The 22,378-nt window shown below is 42.1% G+C and overlaps 3 protein-coding genes across 5 annotated transcripts in view; 2 read left to right on the top strand and 1 right to left on the bottom strand.

Moving 5' to 3' along the window:
- Positions 1–289: 289 nt before the first annotated feature.
- On the bottom strand, positions 290–3,446 carry LOC146992107 (stonustoxin subunit alpha-like). The gene is made up of 5 exons (XM_085792351.1): positions 3,263–3,446; positions 2,484–2,523; positions 2,196–2,243; positions 1,498–1,512; positions 290–1,014 (listed from the first exon to the last, which is right to left on the bottom strand). The coding sequence occupies exons 1-5, from the start codon at positions 3,263–3,265 to the stop codon at positions 509–511; spliced, it is 612 nt and encodes a 203-aa protein (XP_085648477.1). The 5' UTR covers positions 3,266–3,446; the 3' UTR covers positions 290–508.
- A 698-nt stretch (positions 3,447–4,144) lies between these two features.
- Positions 4,145–11,187, top strand: ptcd1 (pentatricopeptide repeat domain 1). The gene is made up of 8 exons (XM_085783830.1): positions 4,145–4,793; positions 5,463–5,603; positions 7,067–7,285; positions 7,380–7,481; positions 8,439–9,095; positions 10,224–10,340; positions 10,463–10,645; positions 10,772–11,187. The coding sequence occupies exons 1-8, from the start codon at positions 4,272–4,274 to the stop codon at positions 11,045–11,047; spliced, it is 2,217 nt and encodes a 738-aa protein (XP_085639956.1). The 5' UTR covers positions 4,145–4,271; the 3' UTR covers positions 11,048–11,187.
- Positions 11,188–13,157: 1,970 nt separating this feature from the next.
- LOC146992105 (uncharacterized) overlaps positions 13,158–22,378 on the top strand; it is a 16,451-nt gene continuing 7,230 nt past the window's right edge. For all 3 annotated transcript variants that reach the window (XR_015036273.1, XM_085783818.1, XM_085783806.1), the window contains exons 1-10: positions 13,158–13,176; positions 15,789–15,938; positions 16,581–16,698; positions 16,801–16,894; positions 19,290–19,440; positions 19,569–19,686; positions 20,975–21,100; positions 21,211–21,273; positions 21,368–21,490; positions 21,583–21,738. Coding sequence is in view for 2 of the 3 variants with exons in the window: in XM_085783818.1 (XP_085639944.1) it covers positions 15,800–15,938; positions 16,581–16,698; positions 16,801–16,894; positions 19,290–19,440; positions 19,569–19,686; positions 20,975–21,100; positions 21,211–21,273; positions 21,368–21,490; positions 21,583–21,738 (1,088 nt within the window). In the remaining variant the exon portion in view is untranslated. The remainder of the gene's footprint in view (positions 13,177–15,788; positions 15,939–16,580; positions 16,699–16,800; positions 16,895–19,289; positions 19,441–19,568; positions 19,687–20,974; positions 21,101–21,210; positions 21,274–21,367; positions 21,491–21,582; positions 21,739–22,378) is intronic.

The raw sequence follows: 22,378 nt of genomic DNA, 5'->3' as shown, positions 1-22,378 counted from the left end.
CAACATGTAAACACGTAAATTCAAAACATAAACATGATTTGCAGTCTGCAAAAAAAGATTTTTAATGCGAATACTCTGGCTGTACTATTGTTGTTGATGAGTACATCATGTTATATGAACATTATTCCAGAGTCTCTGTGACATATGCTGTATGACGTATGCTGAGTAATGCATTGCATTGCACTTATTGTACTGCCTGAGTTGTCAATGCTTGTCATGTTGTAGTATTGTGTGTTGGATGTTGTGCGTACAGAGTGACAATCAATTTCCCTTCAGAGGGATTAATAAAGTAAACCAACCAACCAACCATATTAGGAGGATTTTACGGCCAGTTGCTTTAGATTTCTTACATATTGTACCTTTAAATTACAGTCAAATCAGTGGTAACAGACTCTTTCTGATTGGTTTTATATTCCCTGCATCAAACTCCTGCTGAAAGCAATAATCCTCCACCTCTGTATAGTTTCACTAGTTGGACAATATTTGCTGACTGGACACACAGGATGTGTCACTCCGGGTCACACAGCTGAGCGCGGCCCGCCACAAACAGCCCGGCGTACAGCGGCTGTGTGAACGTGGTCTCCACTCTGTGCATCAGCTGCAGTGTCGAGTCACAGACGCAGTAGAAGCTGAGAACACCTGCCTTGTGATCCAGGTACACGCCGACTCTGGAGGACCGAGGCTCCGGCGCTGTCGTCTCCTCGTCGTTGTGTCTATAACATTTATAGTTTCTATTCAAGTCCAAACTCCAGGACTTGTCGTTGCAGCCGAACGCACACTCGTGGTAATAATCTGATCTGCCGAGGTCTTTGTACGCCACCGCCACTTCTACCGACCCTTCGAACTCCACCTCCCAGTAGCAGCGTCCCAACAGGCCGTCCGTACACAGCACCTGCCACAGGTGGGAGAACCGGTCCGGGTGTTGGGGGTAGTCCTGGACCAGGTCTGTGAGCTCTGCCTTCCTGTTGTCCTCAGACAGCAGCAGCTCTCTGTACGCCGTGTTCGGGTCCAGGGCATAGACTGTAAAAAGAATGGACGTAGCATCCGTGACGTCACCCATTGGTTTTGGGGAGTCGTTTTTGTGACTCAAATATGGCGGCCTGAACAGCGCCATGTTGGATTGGCCGGCCGAGAACCCGCCCACTGGCCTCGAGGCAGCTGTCCACGGAGCTGCTTGGACCTGTCACTCAACGTTTCCGCGCCCTGATTGGCCAGAATTTTAACCTAATAACAGTAAAACTATAGAGTTAAAAAAAAATTCACCCCCCTCAGAGTGTGTGCGGGGGTAGAAACTATCGATTGAGACGAAAAAACGTTCTGACACCAGGCTTTTAACATGTTTACTGAGGATGTAAAGTCGGCGATTTTAACATGGGGGTCTATGGGGAATGCTCCCTTCTGACACCAGCCCCCAGAGGAATCCGAGGGGATTACAGTTTTTTGAACGCGGAAGTGAGCTTCACTTCTCAGACCGACAACTGCCCCCTTGGTCCAGGGTGAGGTGACGGTAATCTGAACAGGAGAAGAAGTGGAAAGTTATTTCTTCATTCATAAACTGAGATTTAAAATGCTGTATGTTTTTTTTTTTTTTTCTTTCTCACCAGGAAGTTCAGATAGATAGATAGATAGATAGATACAGTACTCCGAAGCTGGGAAATTGCAGTGCAGCAGCAGTATTACACACAGTGACGATAACAACACAAAGAATAAAAAGAACAACCTGTACATAATAAAATAGCAATATAAGATGTAATAAAAATGTATATACAACAAATAGGCAGTGTTGGTTGTAGTTTAGTGCAAAATAAAATGTAAGGTGCAGTGAACATAGTGTATAAAAACATATGAAGTGCGTAGTGACAGTATGACCAGAGTTTTAGCTGTTGTTGTACAGTGTGATGGCATGTGGCAGGAAAGATTTCCTGTATCTGTCCTTTCGACTCTCTGGTGATGTTAAATGTAATAGACTTTCTGTTACTATGAACCACAACCAGGCTGAGTTGAGACCAGATAGTTTTGAAAAGAAATTTGTCTGATAAACCAGCTTTAATATGGTTTTAAATGTCCAACCTAATCTTCTTGATTACAACAAATTGGCTCAATCATCCCAGGATAATTATTTTATTATCTCAAATTATGGGTGGTGAGGAGGAATTGAGATTATGTTTTGTTTTAGTGTAGATAAGAAGACTCACATGTTAGGAGATGCGTTCTGGTGATAAGTTCTTCGCTCAGTGAATCATCTGTAGGTTTCACAACAGAAATACAAACAACATGTAAACCACAGAGTGTTGTTCTAAAGATAGAGATTCTTATGATTATCAGAATCAAACATCAGCTTCAATATAGTATGTAATTGTTATTGTTCTATTCAGGGTTAAACAGATTTATTTGAACAACTGATGAAAACACAATTCTGTACAGTCATTTGTGTTGATTGTATATATGTTGGATCTGTGTGTGTGTGTGTTCAAGTTTTGTACCAGTAGCAGATATGATGGGAGGAAGTTGCTGGTCTTCAGGCTGTGAAGAAAAACATCTTTTTGTCATTGTGACAGAAGGTCATCAAAAACTCTGACATTAAAGAATCTTTTTATTGATTAAATATGAGGTGAAAAACATAAAAATAGTTATGTATAGGACTATAGGTGGAACAGGAAAACACTGCCAGAGCCTTATGTAATTTAAATGTCTTTAAGATACGCCCTCAAGTTATTAAAACCACTTAATTAAACTCTATTAATGAATATTAGGCTATATACTTAGTAAATTGGAGAATTTTACTTTAGCGTCTCCAAGCCCGGGACATTTTAAGAAATGGTGACTTTCACCTCAGACCATCAAGGACGCTTTTATGTAGTGAGCTGAGTTTTAATAACATCACTTTCCTTGATTTTAGAGCTCAGTTTCTTTACTTGAACTGTGGTGCCCTCTGCTGAGGAGCGTGATACACTGTTTTCCTTGCACAGTGGCACAGTGGTACAGTAGCAATGTGGACTGACGAAGGCCTGATATTTACTGCCTGATTTATTCATGCATCGATTTTATCTCTATCAATTAATAGACTTACATTGCATACATTATTGTATGCAGAATTTACCAGGTGAAACTCCCCGGGCCGGTTATAATTACGTCAATCAATCACATACAAATTTAAGTGTCGAATAATTTCTAAATACTATCAGTATAATAATGACACATAATAAAGTACTCGCGCGCGGAATGGGCGTGGACTTATTTCTGAAGTTTTTCTTCTTCTTACCATTGTTGTTGACGACGACAGTCAAACTCTTCCGTCACTGGAGCTAAAGTGTGTGTATCTCTATAAAGTCTGTTCGTCTGCTTTAAAATAAGTCTAAACACTGTTTAAATATTCTTCTTTACTTTTCAGTCTTCACCTCACTTCCCCCCAGGAAGAGACGAGCCCAGCTGTGAGCAGTGGTTCAATGTTTACCCAGCACGTGAAGTCTGGACAGGTGTCATGACAAATCGAGTACCGAGGCGATCGATCGACGAGCTACGACCTAAACAGAGCAGGGGGGAAACCTTAGAATGACTGAATGAAAGTTAATTTGAACACAGAATAAAAGAAGAACAGAATAAAAACAAACAACAATAAATACAAGACAACACAGAATGAAACAACAACAAGACTTAACACTTTGCCTAGGCTACAAATGTTCAAAAGGAGTGGAAGCCAAATCCTACCTCTTCTCCCTATGTTAATTCAATATACTATAATAAGTTATAAAATAGCAATACACATTATGTAATTCAGTAATAAACTGTGTTGTTTTTAGTTCAAACAAATTCATATTGTTAATTCTCCCCGGGGGAAAATTTGACAAAATTGATCGCTTCGCTTTTAATGTGCTTTTAAAGAACTTTAAATCTTAATCTTGGATTTATAGTGTAAGTCCTCTTAATTGTTTTAATACAAATCAATATTTTATGCTCTATTTTAGTCTAGTTTTTATATTATTATATTTCTCTGTCTCTTTTTTCTGTACTTTTTTTTTTTATTGTATGTTTTAAATTCTTACTGTTAAATGTGTTTTTATGTAAAGCACACAGAGTTGCCCCGGTATGAAATGTGCTGCCTTCGATTATCGATTATTAATGTCTTGTTCCGTTCGGCATTGAGGCAGCAGCGCAGCAGCATGGAGGAGATCAACATGAGCGAAGCTACGTAGGTTACTACCAGTCATGTTTGAGGCTCAACCCGGTGTCATTTCTTTACTTTAATCGCTGTAATTTAAAAAAACGTGATCATGTTATCGTCCGTGGCGTGTTCGTGGGCGAGAACCGGCGGTAAACTCCGGGTTTCTGTCGCTAAACTGTCGCTCCTGTCCTCGGTGGTGAAGAGGTCTCCAGCACCCGGAGGCCTGGATCAGACCGCGGGGCAAACCCTGTCCCAGCTCCGGTCCCGGTCCCGGTCCCGGTCCTCCAGGCTGCTCACGCCGGCCCCGGGGCAGCTGCCGGGCGGACTGCTGGTCAGGACCGTGTCGCAGCGGGATGCCCCGGCCCCGGAGGAGGACGGCGGGAGGCTGGGCTCTCTGTCCGCCGACCTGTCCTCCAGGAGGTCCTTCAGGAAGACCAGCCCGCAGCTGCAGGACCTGAGGCTCCGAGGGGTTGGCGATGAGGATGATGCCTGTGCAGGAGGAGAGGAGGAGGAGAAGGAGGAGGAGGAGGAGGAGGAGGACCTGGTGCAAGCTGAAGGCAGGAGGCCCGGGAGGAGAAACACACCGTACTGGTACTTTTTACGGTGCAAGAAGCTGATCAAAGACAACAAGGTCAGTTTAGTCTGCTTGATTTGATTTGATATGATGTGGAAATCTGTCCCACGAAGGGCGATTTGGTTTGCAGCAGAAGTTCAGACAGTAAAATTTTACAGATACATAATACAAATAGAGCAATGATGTCAAACTCCTGTTAGTTCAGGGGCCACAAACAGCGCAATTTGATCTAAACTTGGCTGGACCAGTAAAATAATAGCATGATAACCTATAAAGAACATTCATGAGCTGTCCTTTTATGTACAAAACATATTATGAACAACCTGGGATTTCTTGCAATTTCAACAATATTATGCCTCTTTTGTCACTATGTCATTTTCTCACTTGACAAATTCATCCTGAGGGCCAGATTGGACCCTCTGGCGGGCCGGTTTTGAAACCCCTGACATAGAGTCATCATACACCAGTGCATCATTGCCAACAGCTCATTTAGAAACCCAATGGCAGATGGAACAATGATTTGAGTGGCTCTAGCTTGATAAACATTGTCAAGGTCGTTCAGAGTTTGACCACATTCCTCAGCTTGTTCTTATTTGAAATGCTGAGGTTCCCAAACCAACAAATCATAGGAAAAGTTAATAATTGAACGGTCGGTCATGTCTGTCCTGTTATTTATTTATTGTCTCTGTGTTGGTGACAAACACATGTGTTGTTGTGGTGTTTCAGCTGCAGGAGGCTCTGGACCTGTTCAGCAGAGACATGCTGCAGGTGGAGAAGCTGCAGCCGCAGGAGTACAACTACACCATCCTGATCGGAGGCTGCGGTCGGGCCGGGCAGCTGAAGAAGGCCTTCAGACTCTACAACGATGTAGGAACATGTCATTTATTTACTTTTTATCATGTTAGTATGTCTTAATTTAACACTTTCAACAATACATCATTACTTCAAGATGAAAAACATACCGTACTCTCACTGATCTGATTGGATCATATTTGTACTTGTTGGCTCCCACTGTTTTATTAGGTTCACCTGATTCAATACAGTATAATACATCAACCTTGTTATATATATAAATATATAGATATATTTTACCTTCATGGGTGTTTTAATGACCAGTTTTTGACTAAAAATGTTGATTTAACTGATTTTAGACCTGATTGTTTGCAGTGCTGATTAAGTCATATTGTATATTCAGTTAAAGCAGAAGTAAGCAATCCGGTTGTTTTGGCTAACTTCTTGTCAGCCAATGGAGTTAGCAGTCCCCGCCCTCGTCCCTACGTCACCACATTCACGCGCATCCCTTGGCTGCACACACAGAGAGGACCGCCCCTTTATGCCATTCTCTCTCCTCATTGGATAAAGGTTGTAGGATACAAGGAAAGTTTTCTCCTCGGCTTAGTGACCGACAGACCCGTGTTGCAGACCAAACACTCTATCCGTTTTCCCACTAAAATTAGCGGGTCGACGCGGGTTTTTTAAACGCGGGTCGACTCGCTAACAATCGGCATTTGGCCCCTTACTGACCAAAATAAGCCGAGTCGCGGAGGACAGCGACCGACAGAGACGCGACCGGCCCGATGACGTGGCATCACGTAACGTTCAGTGTCATCACGTAAATTAGCGGGTTGATGCGGGTCTGGCGTTCCCACTGCAAGCCGAGCAGAGCCGAGCCAATTAAAGGCGATTTTAACCCGCGTTACTTGCCGAGTCGTTTGACCGCGTTGACGCGGGTCAGTGCGCCTTTCCCACTGCCACCAAAAGCCGATTGTTAGCGGGTTTAAACGGGTTTTTTGGCCAGTGGGAAAGGGGTATTAGTAAGTGATTCCTGTCGGAAGATATAACTATTAACACAAACATTCCGCTTACTTCTGCTTTAATTAAAACCATGAACTTTCTCCTCCTAAATGGCACAAAGCAACACATTTGAACAAGAATGACATTGATTGAAGTATGAATTAATGTTATATATATATATTTTTTTTATTCAACCAGGCGAGCAAATTTTAAAAAATCTTATTTTCAAGTGCAGCCTGATATTGAGCTGATCTGGTATGATATACGTGGGAAAATCATTTTAGTTACTGTTTTGTGTTTTTATGCAGTTGTATATTAGTGTATTGAACACAGAAATTGTAATTATTGTTCACGACTGTGAATCTAATGTTGTTCAGCTTTCTCCCATATTGTCTTTATGTATATAGTTTCCAGGCTTTCACTTGAATTTCCAAGGTTTTTTTAGTTTCAATTTTTTGGCTTCACGTTCTTAGATAAATATCAGTTGAACGTGTTAAATACCTGTGTGTAAAAACATGTGTGTGTGTGTTTTCCAGATGAAGAAGCGAGGCCTTGACGCTGTGGATGCGACCTACACCGCACTGTTCAACGCCTGCGCTGAGTCGCCGTCCAGACAGGCCGGTCTTCAACAGGCGCTGAAGTTAGAGCAAGAACTGCGTCGCAAAAACTACACCCTCAGCACCATCACGTACCACGCTCTGCTCAAGACGCACGCCGTCACCAACCACCTCCAGGCCTGCATCCACACACTCAGGGTACGGACACACTTGAGAAGTGAGAAGAAGTCGATCTGTGTGAGGTTTCTGTTTATACACGGATTTGTGCGTGTGTGTATGTGTGTGTTTGCAGGAGATGCTGCAGAATGGACATGTCGTAACTCAGGAAACGTTACACTACCTGCTGATGGGCTGTTTGAAGGACAAAGAGACGGGATTCAGAATGGCTTTACAGGTACATACGTGTTCACTGGAACCTGCAAATGGTTTTTATCGTCATAAGATGAGATGAGATAATCATTTATTCGTCCCCCATTGGGAAAATGTACAGGGTTGCAGCAGCAGAAAACAACAAAGAAATGTATAACAGACAATAAATAGCAAATAGCAGTAGAAAAAAAGCAGTGTTTGTAATAGAGTATGACAAAGAAGAAAAAAAAACATAAGAAAAATATCATGATATCATAAAATATCATAATTATCACTTTGTCTGCAGAGGATTTTCCAAAGTGCTCAATGAATTACCTGGTGAATGAAATGTCAGTCAGAACACAGATGTGATGACTTCACAACTGAAATCTCAATGAACGATGTTGGTTAACAACAGTGTTGTAATGTGCCGCCTTTAAAGAGGCTGACAGAAAAGAGATTCATCTGTTTTTAAAGAGGAACTATGCAGGAATTTTACCTTAACTACGAACATAACTATGAACTGAACTGAACTGAACATTTTACCTTAATTAAACAGCTTCAGAGTAATTGTGATGGTTAAATGACTTGTTACAGGGAGAACAGAGACTCTCTGCCTTCCATGTACAGTAGTGTCTCTTGGCCCAAAACCAACCTTGCAAGATCAGCGCCTCTGATGTCCCAGCTCTCAACTTGGCTGCATTTTGACACAGACACGACCCGTAACCCATAATCTCTTGTTTATGACAGATAAGACTACATTAATATACGCATTGTAACGTATATGATAAATAACGTTATCTACCGCTCCATGGATTGATTTATCGCTGGCTTTGTTAAAAACAAATGCACATGGCCGAGGAGGGTTAACAACACAGAGGAAAAGCGACCGGACTTATATATTTCCCCCCTAAGAACTGTAGAATATGAAACAATTTGTTTTCACTCCTGAACAGTGTTAAAGAAAAACTCTGTGGACGTCATCTAATTTTCCATGTTTCAGGTTTGGCGCCAGATGCTGATGACGGGGATTCGTCCAGACTCCAAGAACTATAACCTGCTCTTGAGAACTGCAAGGGATTGTGGGATTGGTTCTCCCGCGCTGGCCACTGACGCGCTGCTCGGGCCCGACTGGGAGAGTCAGGGGGAGACGAGAGAGCATGTGTCGAAGGTCAAGTCAAAGCCTGGACACAAGGATGTGATAGACGTGGACCTTCTGGAGAGACAGTTGTTCGTCCAGCCGGGTTCTGGTCCGCACAGAGACGGCGGACCAGAGTCCACACACCTGGTGCCGGTCAGACAAACAGGAAACGCATCACTGCCCGTTCCACAACAACAGGTCAGCTCCAAAGCCCCGAGTCTCCTGGACCTTTTCGAGGGGAGGAGAGGAGCCGTGGTCTCCCTCGGCTCCGTGGACGGGCCGTCCGATCGCCTCGCCCTGATCGGAGGAGGTAAAGGTTTTCTGGAGAAGATGGCGGCTGACGGACAGAGTCCAGACCTGCGGACTCTGACGCTGCTCGCCGACACCATGGAGCCGGGCCACCGGGCTCTGCAGGTGCTGCTGCGGGTCGCCAAGCAACATCACATCCGGCTCGACGTCGCCTTCTTCAACTCTGTGATCCGCAGAGCAGCCAGAGCTGGTGACCTGGAGGGCGCAAAGGTAACCACACACACACACACACACACACACACACACAGATATACTGACACACTGCATTCCCAAGCCCCTTAACCTAAACCTAATTTTAATCCTAACACTCAAACGGCCCTTTGAAGATTTGAAAATGCTCTCTAGATTATTCGATTATTCCAAACAACATTTTTTCCCACAGATCCAAAGAAAGACATGTACACACACACACACACACACACACACACACACACACACACACACTCTGTTGCCCATATCTGAGCAGTGTTCTTGGGAAAGGACCAGTCACTTTAATTAGTTGTGTACACTAGTTTTTTATCTGGTCACTTGTCCAGAATGATTCGGACTTAAAATGTTCAGAACTAAATCCGATTTTTTGTCTTAAAATTCAGGCAACAGCCAATGAAATGTTGCATTATGAAATCAAGCAGGCACTTTGAAAATATAAACATACTCCAGGATAACATGAAACCATGGCTGAAAAGCAGGATTGACTGAATTTTTCGGGTTATTATTATAATTTCTTTCATTAAATGTTGGGTTGGAGATCTTATTCTGGATCATTTTTTACTAATCTGGTAGAAATCCTCTGAACACCTGATTGCAACTGAGTAAATAAAGGTCTTGCCTGGAGAACGAACAAGCCTCAAAAACCACCATCCAATCACGTCACTTGGATCGTGATGTGTCAGTCAAGCTACCGTCTCTCTCCCTCCTCTCGCGTGCACGCTCAGAGTCTTCACCCACGTCCCAGGAAAGGTGAAGGCTTCAGACAGAAGTCTTAGGAAAGGGGCTGGTACTTTTGACTTGTGTATTTCAAAATGTGGCCTGATTGAACCGATTTTCTTCTTTTACCTTTAATGTCTTCTTATTTTATTTCAATTTGAACGTTGGGGGTCTCCATATGGATTCAGGATGTGGATTAATATGAATAATCCACAGAAGAGTTTTCATTAAAATCAATTTATGCTAAAGAAATGTTAACTTTGTGTCTCTGGGTTATCCAGAGTGAAGAAGAGGCCGATACACTGCGTGTTAGTGTTTTAGTCACTTCTGTTGCACTGAGGGTGGAGGCAGGACTCTCAGGTGTGTGCATGAGTTTCTGATGCATTTCCTCCTCTCCCTCTCTCTCTCCAGAGCATGTTGATTCTGATGAGTCGTCGTAACCTCAGTGTGGATGTGCAGACGTTTGGGAGCCTGGCGCTGGGCTGCGAGCGCCAGGCGGACGGTCTGCAGCTGCTGCAGGACATGCAGGTGATGAAACACACATAGATCAGAACAGATTCATCCCATTCGCCTGTCAGATGAAGAAGATAAAGATGCTTCCTCTCATCCTCACACACACACACTGTACCTCGCTCTTGTTTTCTTTGCAGGCGGCTGGACTTCGACCAAACGTTCACGTGTTCTCTGCTCTGATTGGCCGAGCGGCTCGGAGACTGGATTATGTTTATCTTAAAACACTTCTTAAGAGTATGAGAGACCTGGGGGTGGGGCCTAATGAGGTCATCATCAGACAGCTGGAGTTCGCTGCGCAGTATCCCCCCAACTATGACCAGGTGAGCGTGTGTGGACAGTCCACAGTGGTACAAGAGTTCATCTGGTGTAACAGTCTAGTGTGTAGGAAACTAAACAGGTTGATTCATCTACAGTTTCATGTTCTTCTCTCTGACTCTACATTTCAGTACAAGACCAGAAACAACTACCTGGTCCAGATCGATGGTTTCCGTGGTTACTACCAGAGGTGGCTGAGAGCCATGCCCGCTCAGGATGCCGAGGAGGGAGAACAGACCGAGCCACAGACTGAACCACAGACTGAACCACAAACTGAGACCGACCCTGCAGAGCTGAAAACAGAGGCTGCAGATGGACTGACGCCGGCTCGGGGGAACCAGAGAGCAGCAGAGAGGAGACATTATCCTCGTACCAGGGACAAGAAGACGAGCAGCGCTGCTCTGTAACGGCAGCACTCCTGAAAATATCTCTGACTTCAGCTGTGTAAAAAAAAACTGAATGAACTTTGTCTCAATGTACTTTCTATGAGTGAACTTTGTGCAGTTATTATTTTGTAATAAAAGTAAATTCAGAGTTTTCAACTTTACGAAAAATTTTTGTATGAGTTTGTATGTTTGTATACAGATTCAGATTCTTTATTGTCCTGCAGCGGAAAATAATTTTTTTCACAGTCCGTCTTACACTTAACAGGTAAACATTTCAACACACATGTAACATACAATTTACAGGCCGCTAATTACTTGATAATGTTAAGAAATAGCCAAGAAATAACAATTAATTGCATCATAATGACTAGAAATAGCCTAGAAATAACGGTCAATTTCATAATAATGTCGAGAAATAATCATTGATTGCGCAGAAATAGCCCAGAAATAATTGATTGTAATTGACAATTTCAAGGACTTGGTGGAGAAAAAATTCCCCAAAAATTCAAAGCATGAAAAGCATGTGTAATTTTTGCCTTTAGGAAAACCATGGCCTTACTATGAAATTGACCGTTATTATTTCTAGGCTATTTCTTGACATAACTACGCAAAAATGTTTTATTTCTTGGCGATTTCTTGAAATTATCACGTAATTAGCGGCCTGTAAATTAAAGGGTTACCAAACAAAGCACACATTAACACAAAACTAATGCTACCTTCTGCTGCGGATGTTCAAAGCGTTAATGGCAGATGGAATGAAACCTTTCCCAAAGTGTGTTTCCCTGAAAGTTGTTTGTATCTGATGTTGGAAAGGAGAGGGTGTGTGAAACGGGTGGAGGGGGAGGCAGGGGTCTTGAGCTGGGGGGGGTCACCAGTGCTGATTGTCCAGGTGTTAGATGTGACACAGGGTCGTCGGCTGATAATCTGTTTTCATCTTTGTAGCACCTCTTTGCTACTCTGATCTCCTTTATCTGTTTGCTGTGTTTCTGGCCTGGTGGCACCAGGACTCTGTCTCCACCTCCTCGGTCTGGTGAAGCCATCTGAGTTTGATAGTGAACCATGCAGAGTTTATTGTTGTTGTATGTACATAAGGTTTTAGTCTGCACACACACACATGTCCTCACAAAAGCTAGTGTACGATGCCACAGTGTCAGTGAGTTCATCCAGATGTGTAGCTGCAGCCTTAAAAAACACTCCAGTCAGAGCAGGTTTGTAGTTTGCCAGCTTTGCCTTGGTGGTCCATCTCCTCACAGTCTTCACATATCACAATATTACAGAACAGAACAGAATAGAAAAATACTATACTAGGGAAATTCAAGTTGACCAGCTGCTTAAAAAACATGTGACAAAATAGATAAGACTCCACACACACACACACACACACACACACACACACACACACACACACACACAGAGCAATAAATAACCTGAAATTATATAAATGTAATGAAAGTAAAAGTGCGAGGCCTAACAAATGGCGTTCTGCCATGAAATGAAAGATGAATATATATATATATATATATACTGTAATATAAATGGAGGCATTTTGCCCCTAAAATATGAGACAGTGCAAGTAAATTTTTCATCTACTCGTGCATGTGCAACCAGTAAATTTGCTTTTTTGTTGTTTTTGTTTTTTTTAACACTGGTGAAACGTGGAAGAGGCGACTCAAAGAATCTGTCATTGCAGGTGGCAGGTCAGCCTGTGTGAGGATCGTGAATGAAAAGGAAACGTGAATACTTGTGTGATTTAGCCTACAGTGTGCACCCCTAAATATTTCCGTTTGAGCTCCTAAAAAAAAAAAGTTATTCTGGAGCCCTGGTAATACATACTGTATTGTATTTATGTGTGTGAGAGAACCTGACTGTTTTTTCACTCTCCCTCTCTTTCATTTGTTAATTGGGTATGAATTAAATACACAATATAATATAATATAATATAATATAATATAATATAATATAATATAATATAATATAATATAATATAATGTGTTGTGTATCCATTAGGTGGCGGTAACGCACTTCTGACGTGGCCGGTGTCGCCCGCCAATAAAGACGACGAAGACTTCACTTCCGGTATCATCACATTTGAGACGCCGGCGCGAAGAGCAGGAGGTTTTATTTTGGTTTGGCGGACAGAAACAAGAACCGTAAGAAAACTTTCTCTCTCTCTTTTGACAACACGATATGAATAATTTGAATAACATTTGAGGTCATTTTACGTCTCTAGGCCTCATTGTAAAACACGCACGTCGGGACTTTTACTGTTGTTAGACGCTGTTTAAGTTTCTGTTTCCTGAGCTGAAGTAGAAGCAGTAAGTTAGAAAGCGAAAACAGATAGCGCCAAAAAAAAAAAAACCCTTTAACAATTCAAAGTCATTTATTTGCCTTTTTACAGTAAAACCCGCATTGGAAAGCAACTGCGAGAGATTCACACTGAAGAAATAGTCTTATAGTACACTTTATTTGTCAATTTGTCCTATATATAGCCTATATCCTGCTGCAGAGCAACAACACAAAGATTGGTTTGTCACAGTTGTTCGTTCACATGAGGGTTCACAAGTTGACCAAGCCAGTCACATGATAGCATCATAGCAGCTGCCTGTGCATGTAAAGGCAGAGTACAAACCACTGTAAAACAAATTCACTTATCAAGACAAAAATCTGAAAATACACATATTGCATCTAGACAGCATGGAGATGTTGGTAATTTAAAAATTGGAAAAAAAAGAAAGAGCCTTTGTGCAAATTGCATCAGTATTGGCCTCAAATGAGAGGTTACTGTCAACAATAAAAGTTTTATCTAAACTTAGACTATTAGACTGTTATTAGTCTATCTAATAATAGTGCCTGCTGTTGTACTGTGTCAGCCGCCTGAACATGAATGGAAACAGTGTGGTGGAGGCTTTTTCCTCAAATCAATGATGAGTTCTTTGGTTTGAAGAACATTGATTTTTTTTTTAAATGAACTCTTGCACAATTGGACTGTAAAACAAACAAACATAGATAAATAAAAAGGCAGCTGGGTACATAAAACATAAAATAAGATAAGATTGACACTGCCCCCAAATACAGGCCCACAATCATCTTAAAAAGAAATACAAGTGCAAAACATTTGCCCCACTAAAAAATGCTGATGAGAATACAAAATTACACCATTTAAAAAAGGTTTAAATAACAGAAAGAAGAATAAATTAATAAGTAAATACTTCTGTTTGGCACTCAGCGAACAGGCATAAAGTTGAGTGCAACAGGGGCGGTGTTTAGCTCAGTTGGTGGAGCACACGCCCCATGTGTTGAGGCTATAGACCCCTTCGCGGCTTACGTTACTGTGACGTCAAGACGTTCACTGGAGGCAAAACAACTGACCCAGCATCTGTTTAGACGGGCGTCTACTGTGTACGGGACAGGTTTTAAATTAATTTTGAACAAATGTCAGGGTTCCTACGCAAGTATGGAAAGTATGGAATTTGATTTTATACATTTCCAGGTCTGGAAAAGTATGGAAAATGGAAACTATTGTATGGAAATATATTTATTTTATTTATCTTATCTTGGTTTGGTCTTATCTGAGGTTATTTGGGTTAACTATTTTGTATGTGCTATTGTACTTAGCTACAATCTTCTGGAAATTATTTGGTTGCATAATGGCATACACATTCCGAATAATGAAAGCAAGATAAATTGCATGCTTTTTTTTAATATTATGCACATCTATTTACTTAAATATCACAAATTATTTGAATTTTTTTACAGAGAAGTCTGGAAATTAGGGTCTGGAAAAAGTATGGAATTTGGACATTTCAAATGTGTAGGAACCCTGAAATGTTATGCTCAGCAAACATGGAAAATATATAATAGGTTCTGTTTAGAAGAATAGAAGGAAAGAGTCGGATTCCAGCGCAGCATTCATTTACAAGCACCGATTAAACTTCTTGTAAATAAACATGTAGCCTACTCCGCCCACAGACTGTAACGTTATAGCCCCCGGCTCTCTCCTTGGGTCAGACCGAGGTCTCAACGGGCCGAACCGAACAGCACGACCGGACGTACCGGGTTCAGGTTGAAAACATTTAATAGCTCGGATCGGATTTTTTTTGTCTAGAGTTAATGCTCGTGACATGAGCCCGGGGTCCGGGCTTCAACACCTGCGGATCTGACCGAGGTCAAGTCTTTGAGAACTGTAGCAGGACTGAAGCAGCTTAGAAACTGCTCAAACAGGCGATCATGGGCTTTCAGAGGTTTAGTACATTTACAAGAACTACTGTAGCAGAAAATAGAGATAGACCCGGCCGGGCGTCTGTTTGAGACTTGGCTTTTATTTGAGAATTTACGGTACATATTATGACGGTCTGGAGTCAACTTTTTAAAATAACACTCACGGCCTCTGAGGGTGGGTGTACTAATATATTCACTAAAATATGACTTTTCCTCGTCCATTCTTGAAAAAACAGTCCGTTAAAACATGCTAACCAGCTGCTGCGTTTCAGATGTTTTGCCTCCAGCTATGCCCCGCCCACCCGGATGTTCTGTGAAGGGGTCTATAGGTCTATAGTAAGGGGTCTATAGGGGTCTATAGTCTATAGTGTTCTGTGAAGGGGTCTATAGTCCTCACTGAATCACGCGCCGAGCGGCCCTGTCCTGCATGTCATTCCCCCCTCTCTGCCTCCCATTTCCTGTCTTGAGTTGAGTGCAACAGTGAAGCAGTTATGTTGCTGATGTGTTGAGTTAACTTTGTCTTTCTCCGTTTCTTTCCCCCTAGACTTTTTTCCGATGTGTACAACAGGAGACACCAGAGAAATCATCATCCTCAGTGATGATGATGATGATGATGATGACAATGATGAAGAAACCGCATGTAGTGAACCGTCGGTCCTCATTATAGAGATGGAAGACACGAAGAAGAAGAGTGGTAACAACTGTGTTTACTTCTTTCTTTCTTTTTTCTTTATATTGTGTATTTAATTCATATCCAATTAATAAATGAAAGAGAGAGAGAGTGAAAAAACAACAGTCACACAAGTTTGAGTAGTAAAATAAAACAGCACCTTTTACAGAAATGAATAAGTACACAAGTCATGGACACACACACCTATACACCCCCAGACTCACAGGTTCTCGCACACACACACATAAATATGTATTACCAGGGCTCCAGACTAACTTTGCTTTACAAGGACTTAAAATTTTAGGAGCTCAAACGGAAAAATGTAGGGGTGCATGCTGTAAATCACCAGTATTCATGTTTCCTTTTCATTCATGATCCTCATGCAGACTGGCCTGCCACCTGCAGTGACAGATTACAGATTCTTTGAGTCGATGAAGTAGATTTTAGCGGCAAAATGCCTCCATTTAAGGGCAGTGTGTATATATATATATATACCTGTGCCTAATTTAATTTCATGTCCAGAATTTGTTCTATTTCCTTATAAAACCCTCCTCCCAAAACACCTGTATATTCGGACAAGCCCATAGTATGTGAGTGAGCTGTGTGTGTGTGTGTTGATGCTGGAGGATTTAAATAGTGACCGGCTGCTCGTCCTCCGTGTTTCAGACTTGAAACTTTCAGACTTGCCTCCAAACGCTCTGGATGAAGATCTGGTCGTGACCTTCTCTCGCCCTGCTGAGGTGCTGCCCCACGCACGATACGACTGCCCCATACATCCGTTCACGTGAGTAAATGGATGAATAAATAAATAGCCACACACACACTTTGTGAAATGCTGACCCCCACCCCAGTAGACATAATTAACCCCCCTCCGTCCTCTGTTCAGGGCAGCAGACTGTGAAACCAACGCTCCTTTGGCCAGGAACGAGTTCACCTGTGATCAGTGCTTCTGCTACATCTGCGACAAACTGGCGTCAGTGGTACGTGATGAGCTGAATGAAGGACGCTGCGTCATGACGGCAGTTTCTATAGATACACACCAACTATATCTACGACGCTACACACTCGTTCACAGTCTGAGATGTCGCATCCTGTCAGTCTCAGATTTACCTCGATACGTTCAGTGTGAAATGTGAACCTTGCTGTTTTTTGTCAGTTGCTGTCTTTATATTTAAAGGGATAGTTCAACATTTTTTTCAAATTGGCCCATTGCCATAATACCTATAGTCATAGCAGTAGGTTTAACTTGTCCACCAGAGCGTTTTGGAGTTGTTGGATTGTGTATTTTATGAGTTTGATGAGGGAAACCAAGAAATCCCACGAGCCTCCGTAGCGTAGCTCTGAGCAGCTCACCAATAGCTTGCACTGACAATTAAAGGTGACAAACCTACTGCTATGACTATAGGGATTATGGCAATGGGCCAATTTGCCCAAAATTTTGAACTATCCCTTTAAGAGGTGAAATTACACTGAATGACTAAAGGCGGGCTTACACTGCACGATTTTGCCACGATTTTCTCGTCCCAGACGAGTCGCAGCCTAATTTGCATAATCGTAGAGGGATCGCGGGGTCGTGAGCATAATCGGGACGTATGGTTAGTGAGGCTCTGCGTCACGTCCCGACGTCCAAAAGACGAGTCGCAGACCTACCGACAAATTTCTGACATGCCAGAAAATTTCTCGTCGTGACGGACAATGTATGGGGTCCTACGTCACGATTCTGCACATACGACAAGTTTTTACTATGACAGATTGTTTTAGCACAGAGCCTTTATGAACCTGAATGTGATGCTGAACCTCGTCAGAGTTAAAACGGGCAGACAGAGAGAGGAGGGACAGGGGAGTGAGAAGCTGAAGTTAGACCACAGCTGTGACAGACAGTAGGGGTGGGAGAAAAAATCGATTCACATAGATATCGCGATATCTTTTTTGACGATTTTTAAATCGATTTTTTTTTTCAAAAATCGATTTTTTTTTTTTTGAAAAAACATTTTTTTTTGAATTTTTGAAAAAAAATTTTTTGATTTTTTTTAAATATTGTGCAATGTGTATTTGTTAGCCTCTTTTACATACAGAGAGTACAGGCTTTGAAAAGGGTTTAAGTTCATTTTATAATGGAGTATGTTAATTTATAGGCTCCTACAGTGTTTGTGTGCAGATAAATGTTAAAAATGCGACTAAAAATCGAGAGAATCGGCAATATCGTAGAATCGCAATTTAAATCGAATCGGCATCCAAAAAATCGTAGAAGAATCGAATCGGGAGAAAAGCATATCGTCCCAGCCCTAACAGACAGGGTGACCGGGTGATGATCAGTAATGCAGCGCAGTCCGTGGTGGAAGATCAGCCCGACAAATGTACACACTATCAATCAGACAATCAGCAATTGAGGACGATTATTTTTTTTCTTGCCGTTACAGTATAAAATAGCGAGCCTACACCAGCCATGTCCACTGTGCTCTGGCTCAGCTGACCGGTGTGCAGAATGGTAGTTAGATCTTCACATGTTGAACTTTTAAACACAAAGTGCAGGCTAGAGAGAGAACTAGCGAGGCTCCTCTGACAGCCGCAGGTGAGCTACACGTCAGCTGGCTGGAGAGAGTATAGGAACCAATGTCAATTTGAGGTTTACAATCGAGCAATTATAGAGCAGCACAAATCTCAGCGGCATCGCAGGGTAATCGTGGTGGAGAACAATCGTAGAACGACGTGCAATTAGTGGGGGTCTGAGACGTAGGACTGAAGAGGGAAGCTCGTGCAGTTTGAGATGTGAACAGACGAATAGTCGTGCAGTGTAAGCCCGCCTTAAAAGACATCATGTAACAATGTCATAATGATTTTAATGGTTTAACAGTAGAGCAGCTCTGAGCTCAGATTTTGTTTTTTGTTTTTTTTCCCAGTAAACCTGCAACAGAAATCACATTTCCTTCTTTTAGAAATATAAACTTTTATTGTTTTCTTTTGTAAGTTGTTGAATTGACGAAGCACAACTTTTCAAACAATGATGTGTTTTCCTCTTTAGTTACAGGCACTTGATAGATGATGTTAGTGTCATAACCGTCATAACAGCGAGTTACGCTGTGATTCCCAGGCCTGAATCTGAATCTGAACAGTAGAAGCTGCACACAAATGAGGTTGATATTTTACCGTCACATTTTTCAGTTGCTTTGAAACATGGAAACTCTTTTTCCTCCAACTAACGTGTGTCTGATGAAATTTGAATTAACTGGTCGAGAGTGACCACAAGGAAATTTAGTGAGCACAAAGAAGGTTTCAGTGCTTCAATCAGGTGTAGATAAATAACATTTCCAAGCTTTCACGCTGCGTTAATGCAAGTGTGTGTGTCTGTGTGTGTCTGTATGTGTGTGTGTCAAGTGTGAAATGTGGCGTCACGGCGGCATGTGTCACTGCAACAGCCACAAAAGGAGCGATTTCTGGAACAACTTGAGAAACAGCACTCTGCTGGGAGGGCTGAAGGCTTTCAAACTCACTCTGTCTGAGATCGACATGCACCTCCGACACGCAGGTACTCGCTTTACATCCACACACACACACACACACACAAAGAAGAAGAACACATTCACACATTATGATGCTGCTGTTGCTGCTATTCCATATAATTTCACTGCCACTTGATGTGTCTCCCTCTTCCAGAGACGATGCTGCAGCGTTTCAAACAGGAGCTCTCTGCACAGTTATTTTTCTTCATGGCAGGAAAGACGTTACAAGATTATGGTTTGAACATGCCAAATCAGAAAAGTCGCATCTTCGAGTGAGTTGTGAAGCAGAACAGAACCGTTATCCACCTCAGATGTGTTTTTTTAGGGATAGTTCAACATTTTGGGCAAATTGGCCCATTGCCATAATCCCTATAGTCATAGCAGTAGGTTCGTTACCTTTAATTGTCGGTGCAAGCTATTTTTAAAACGGTGGAGCAGAGCGGTGAGCTGCTCAGAGCTACGCTACAGAGGCTAGTGGGATTTCTTGGTTTCCCTCATCAAACTCATCAAATACACAATCCACCAACTCCAAAACACTCTGGTGGACAAGTTGTGACCTGCACATTCACCACACTATGAGATAATAACAGAATGTGTTAGAGAATAATTTTACTAGATAGTTTGTGTAGTTAATGGTCAATCCCTCTGTGTTATAGTGGATAGCTATGAATTAGAGGACTTTCTGTTAGATTACTGCTGGCTGGGGTCAGTTATCTGCCCTACTTTCTCTCTGAGGAGCATGCCAAGGCCATGGACCCTCTTTGGCGTCTTCAATCTCACTCTCTGGCCGGTTGCAGACACAGCTATAGCGTTAAATGATAACGCCCTCCTTCACTGGATAACACTTAGCTGGTGTGAATCCTTATCTTCAAGTTTATGTACTATAGCCAATTGGATGTTAACACATCTCCCCTTTGCTGTCTTGGCCCATTTCTAGTATAAGAATCTGAGCTTTACTGTTTGACCCTTAGAATTGAGGTGGCCTCACACACTCACGCATGTTGTGTTGACGACTCTTCTGTTCTCCTTGATCAAGTAAATAAACTCCTTCAGCGAAAGACATCCAGGACTCTGGTACTTCTTCTTCTTCACCGGCATCACCACAAATTCCTCCCTAACAGTCACAACTTGTCTACCAGAGCGTTTTGGAGTTGTTAGATTGTGTGTTTGATGAGGGAAACCAAGAAATCCCATTAGCCTCCGTAGCGTAGCTCAATGCAATGGGCCAATTTGCCAAAATGTTGAACTATCCCTTTAACTGTGCCACTGAGAATTGACATGTAGACAAAAGTATGTGGACGTTAAAACCCATAAATGATTAATACTTAACATCTTATTTGAAAAAAACCTGTGATCTGCTGCTACAGCTTTGAGGTCTGGACTCCAGCAGCGACCAAACTGACACTGACACCAGATCAGAGGAGTTTAAAGTGTTTAAAGTAGATTTTTATTCTATTGATCCACTCATCATTATTTTTTTGCTATTACATTGCAGCTACTCGCCTTGTTAATGCATAAACAGTGGTGGCAATGTAACATGTCTTTTTTTTTTTTACACAGTTACACTCCTGTGTACGAGTTTGTGTCATCGTTCCTGACAAAAGCGGATGAACAAGGCGGCCGAGCTGCTGCCCTCATGAGACTGGGAGCCACGGAAGACTTCATTAAACATTTTCAACCTACAGGGTACACACACACACACACACACACACACACACACACACACACATTGAAAGATAAATATGTTGTTTTTCATTTTCTGTGTTTTACTCTTCTTGGTTCCTGTGACTCTGCAGAGGTCACATCTTACAGTCGGCCTTTGCCAATGTTGATATGGCCAAAGCGACGTTGCTGCACAGGTAAACACATGCGCGCGCACACACACACACACTCAGAAATGTTGTATCTGTAACCAGTTCACCTCTGTATTTATATTTCTATGTGTGTCTTCAGGGTCGTATCGTCCTTGCAGCGGCAGTTGGTCACGGCTGATTTCCCTCCAGAGTTCAGTCAGAAACTGCAGGATTTTTACAAAGGGTTATATTTTCCTGTTGAGCTGAAGAGCATGAGGAACAGGTATGTTCAGATATCAGCAGTGTTTGTGTGTGTTACTTGTTAAAGTCCTTTATTTTTTTTATTTAAACTCTGTGTGTGTGTGTCTGTTGCAGCCTGTGTGTGCGTCCCTGGGAGGACGTCCTGTTGGTGTCTGTGCTGAAGGGACAGAACGTGTCGGGTGTTCGTAAAACCAAAGGCAAGAAGGACGTCCTGATCGAATCTCTGTCCGTCATCCTGCTGAGATCAGAGCTGCTACAGACGCAGCGCAGGTACCCGATGGATTTACGCTCTAAACATTTGTACTTCACTTTAATGTGGAATACGCTACCTCTGGCCATAAGGGAAATATCAACATATGTAGCATTCAAAAAACAGCTGAAAATATGGCTTACCAACAACCAAGCCTGCCAACATTAAGGGCATGCTCGTTTTTGTGTGAGTATGTGTGGGCGTGTGTGCCTTGTGTACTTGTTTCTTCTGTTTTTTTTAATATTTCTTTTCTCTTCTTACCAAAACTGTAGGCACTTTACCTCTGGCACTTTAAAATCCAGCACTTTATTATAGATGCACTTTTTGTAAGCAATAATAGCACTTTATAACAGATGCACTTTAATGGTTCTTAACAGCTCCCGAACCTATTATTACAAGCTGCTCTTTCCACTGCAGCTAAGGTTTAAATTTGTAATGTGATTTGTGTTATAGTATTGTGATATTGTGATATGGTACTCGTACCATACTAAATGTTATAAATGTTGTTATTGATGTTTTGTATAATTGTCGTTATGTGTGCCGCGGGACTACAGATGGAAATTAGCCCTGAGCTAAATCTGGTGTATTTACATTTTTTATAATGTTCATTAATATGCAAAGTCCCGTCACAAATAAACAATAAATGAAATGAATGAAATG

This window comes from Trachurus japonicus, chromosome 1 (genome assembly GCF_045865225.1).
Source record: "Trachurus japonicus isolate A0001 chromosome 1, Traja_1.0".
Classification (NCBI taxonomy): domain Eukaryota; kingdom Metazoa; phylum Chordata; class Actinopteri; order Carangiformes; family Carangidae; genus Trachurus; species Trachurus japonicus.
The sequence above is the reverse complement of the archived record's forward strand: the minus strand, read 5'-3'. Positions and strand labels throughout refer to the sequence as shown.

Bases quoted from the DNA above. Each gene is read 5' to 3' on its own strand.
- LOC146992107 (XM_085792351.1), bottom strand. The intron at 2,244-2,483 runs GTACAAAACTTG...TGAAACCTACAG, and splicing joins TCCCATCATATCTGCTACTG to ATGATTCACTGAGCGAAGAA.
- ptcd1 (XM_085783830.1), top strand. From the start codon at position 4,272: ATGTTATCGTCCGTGGCGTGTTCGTGGGCGAGAACCGGCGGTAAACTC. The intron at 5,604-7,066 runs GTAGGAACATGT...TGTGTTTTCCAG, and splicing joins CCTTCAGACTCTACAACGAT to ATGAAGAAGCGAGGCCTTGA. The intron at 7,482-8,438 runs GTACATACGTGT...TCCATGTTTCAG, and splicing joins GATTCAGAATGGCTTTACAG to GTTTGGCGCCAGATGCTGAT.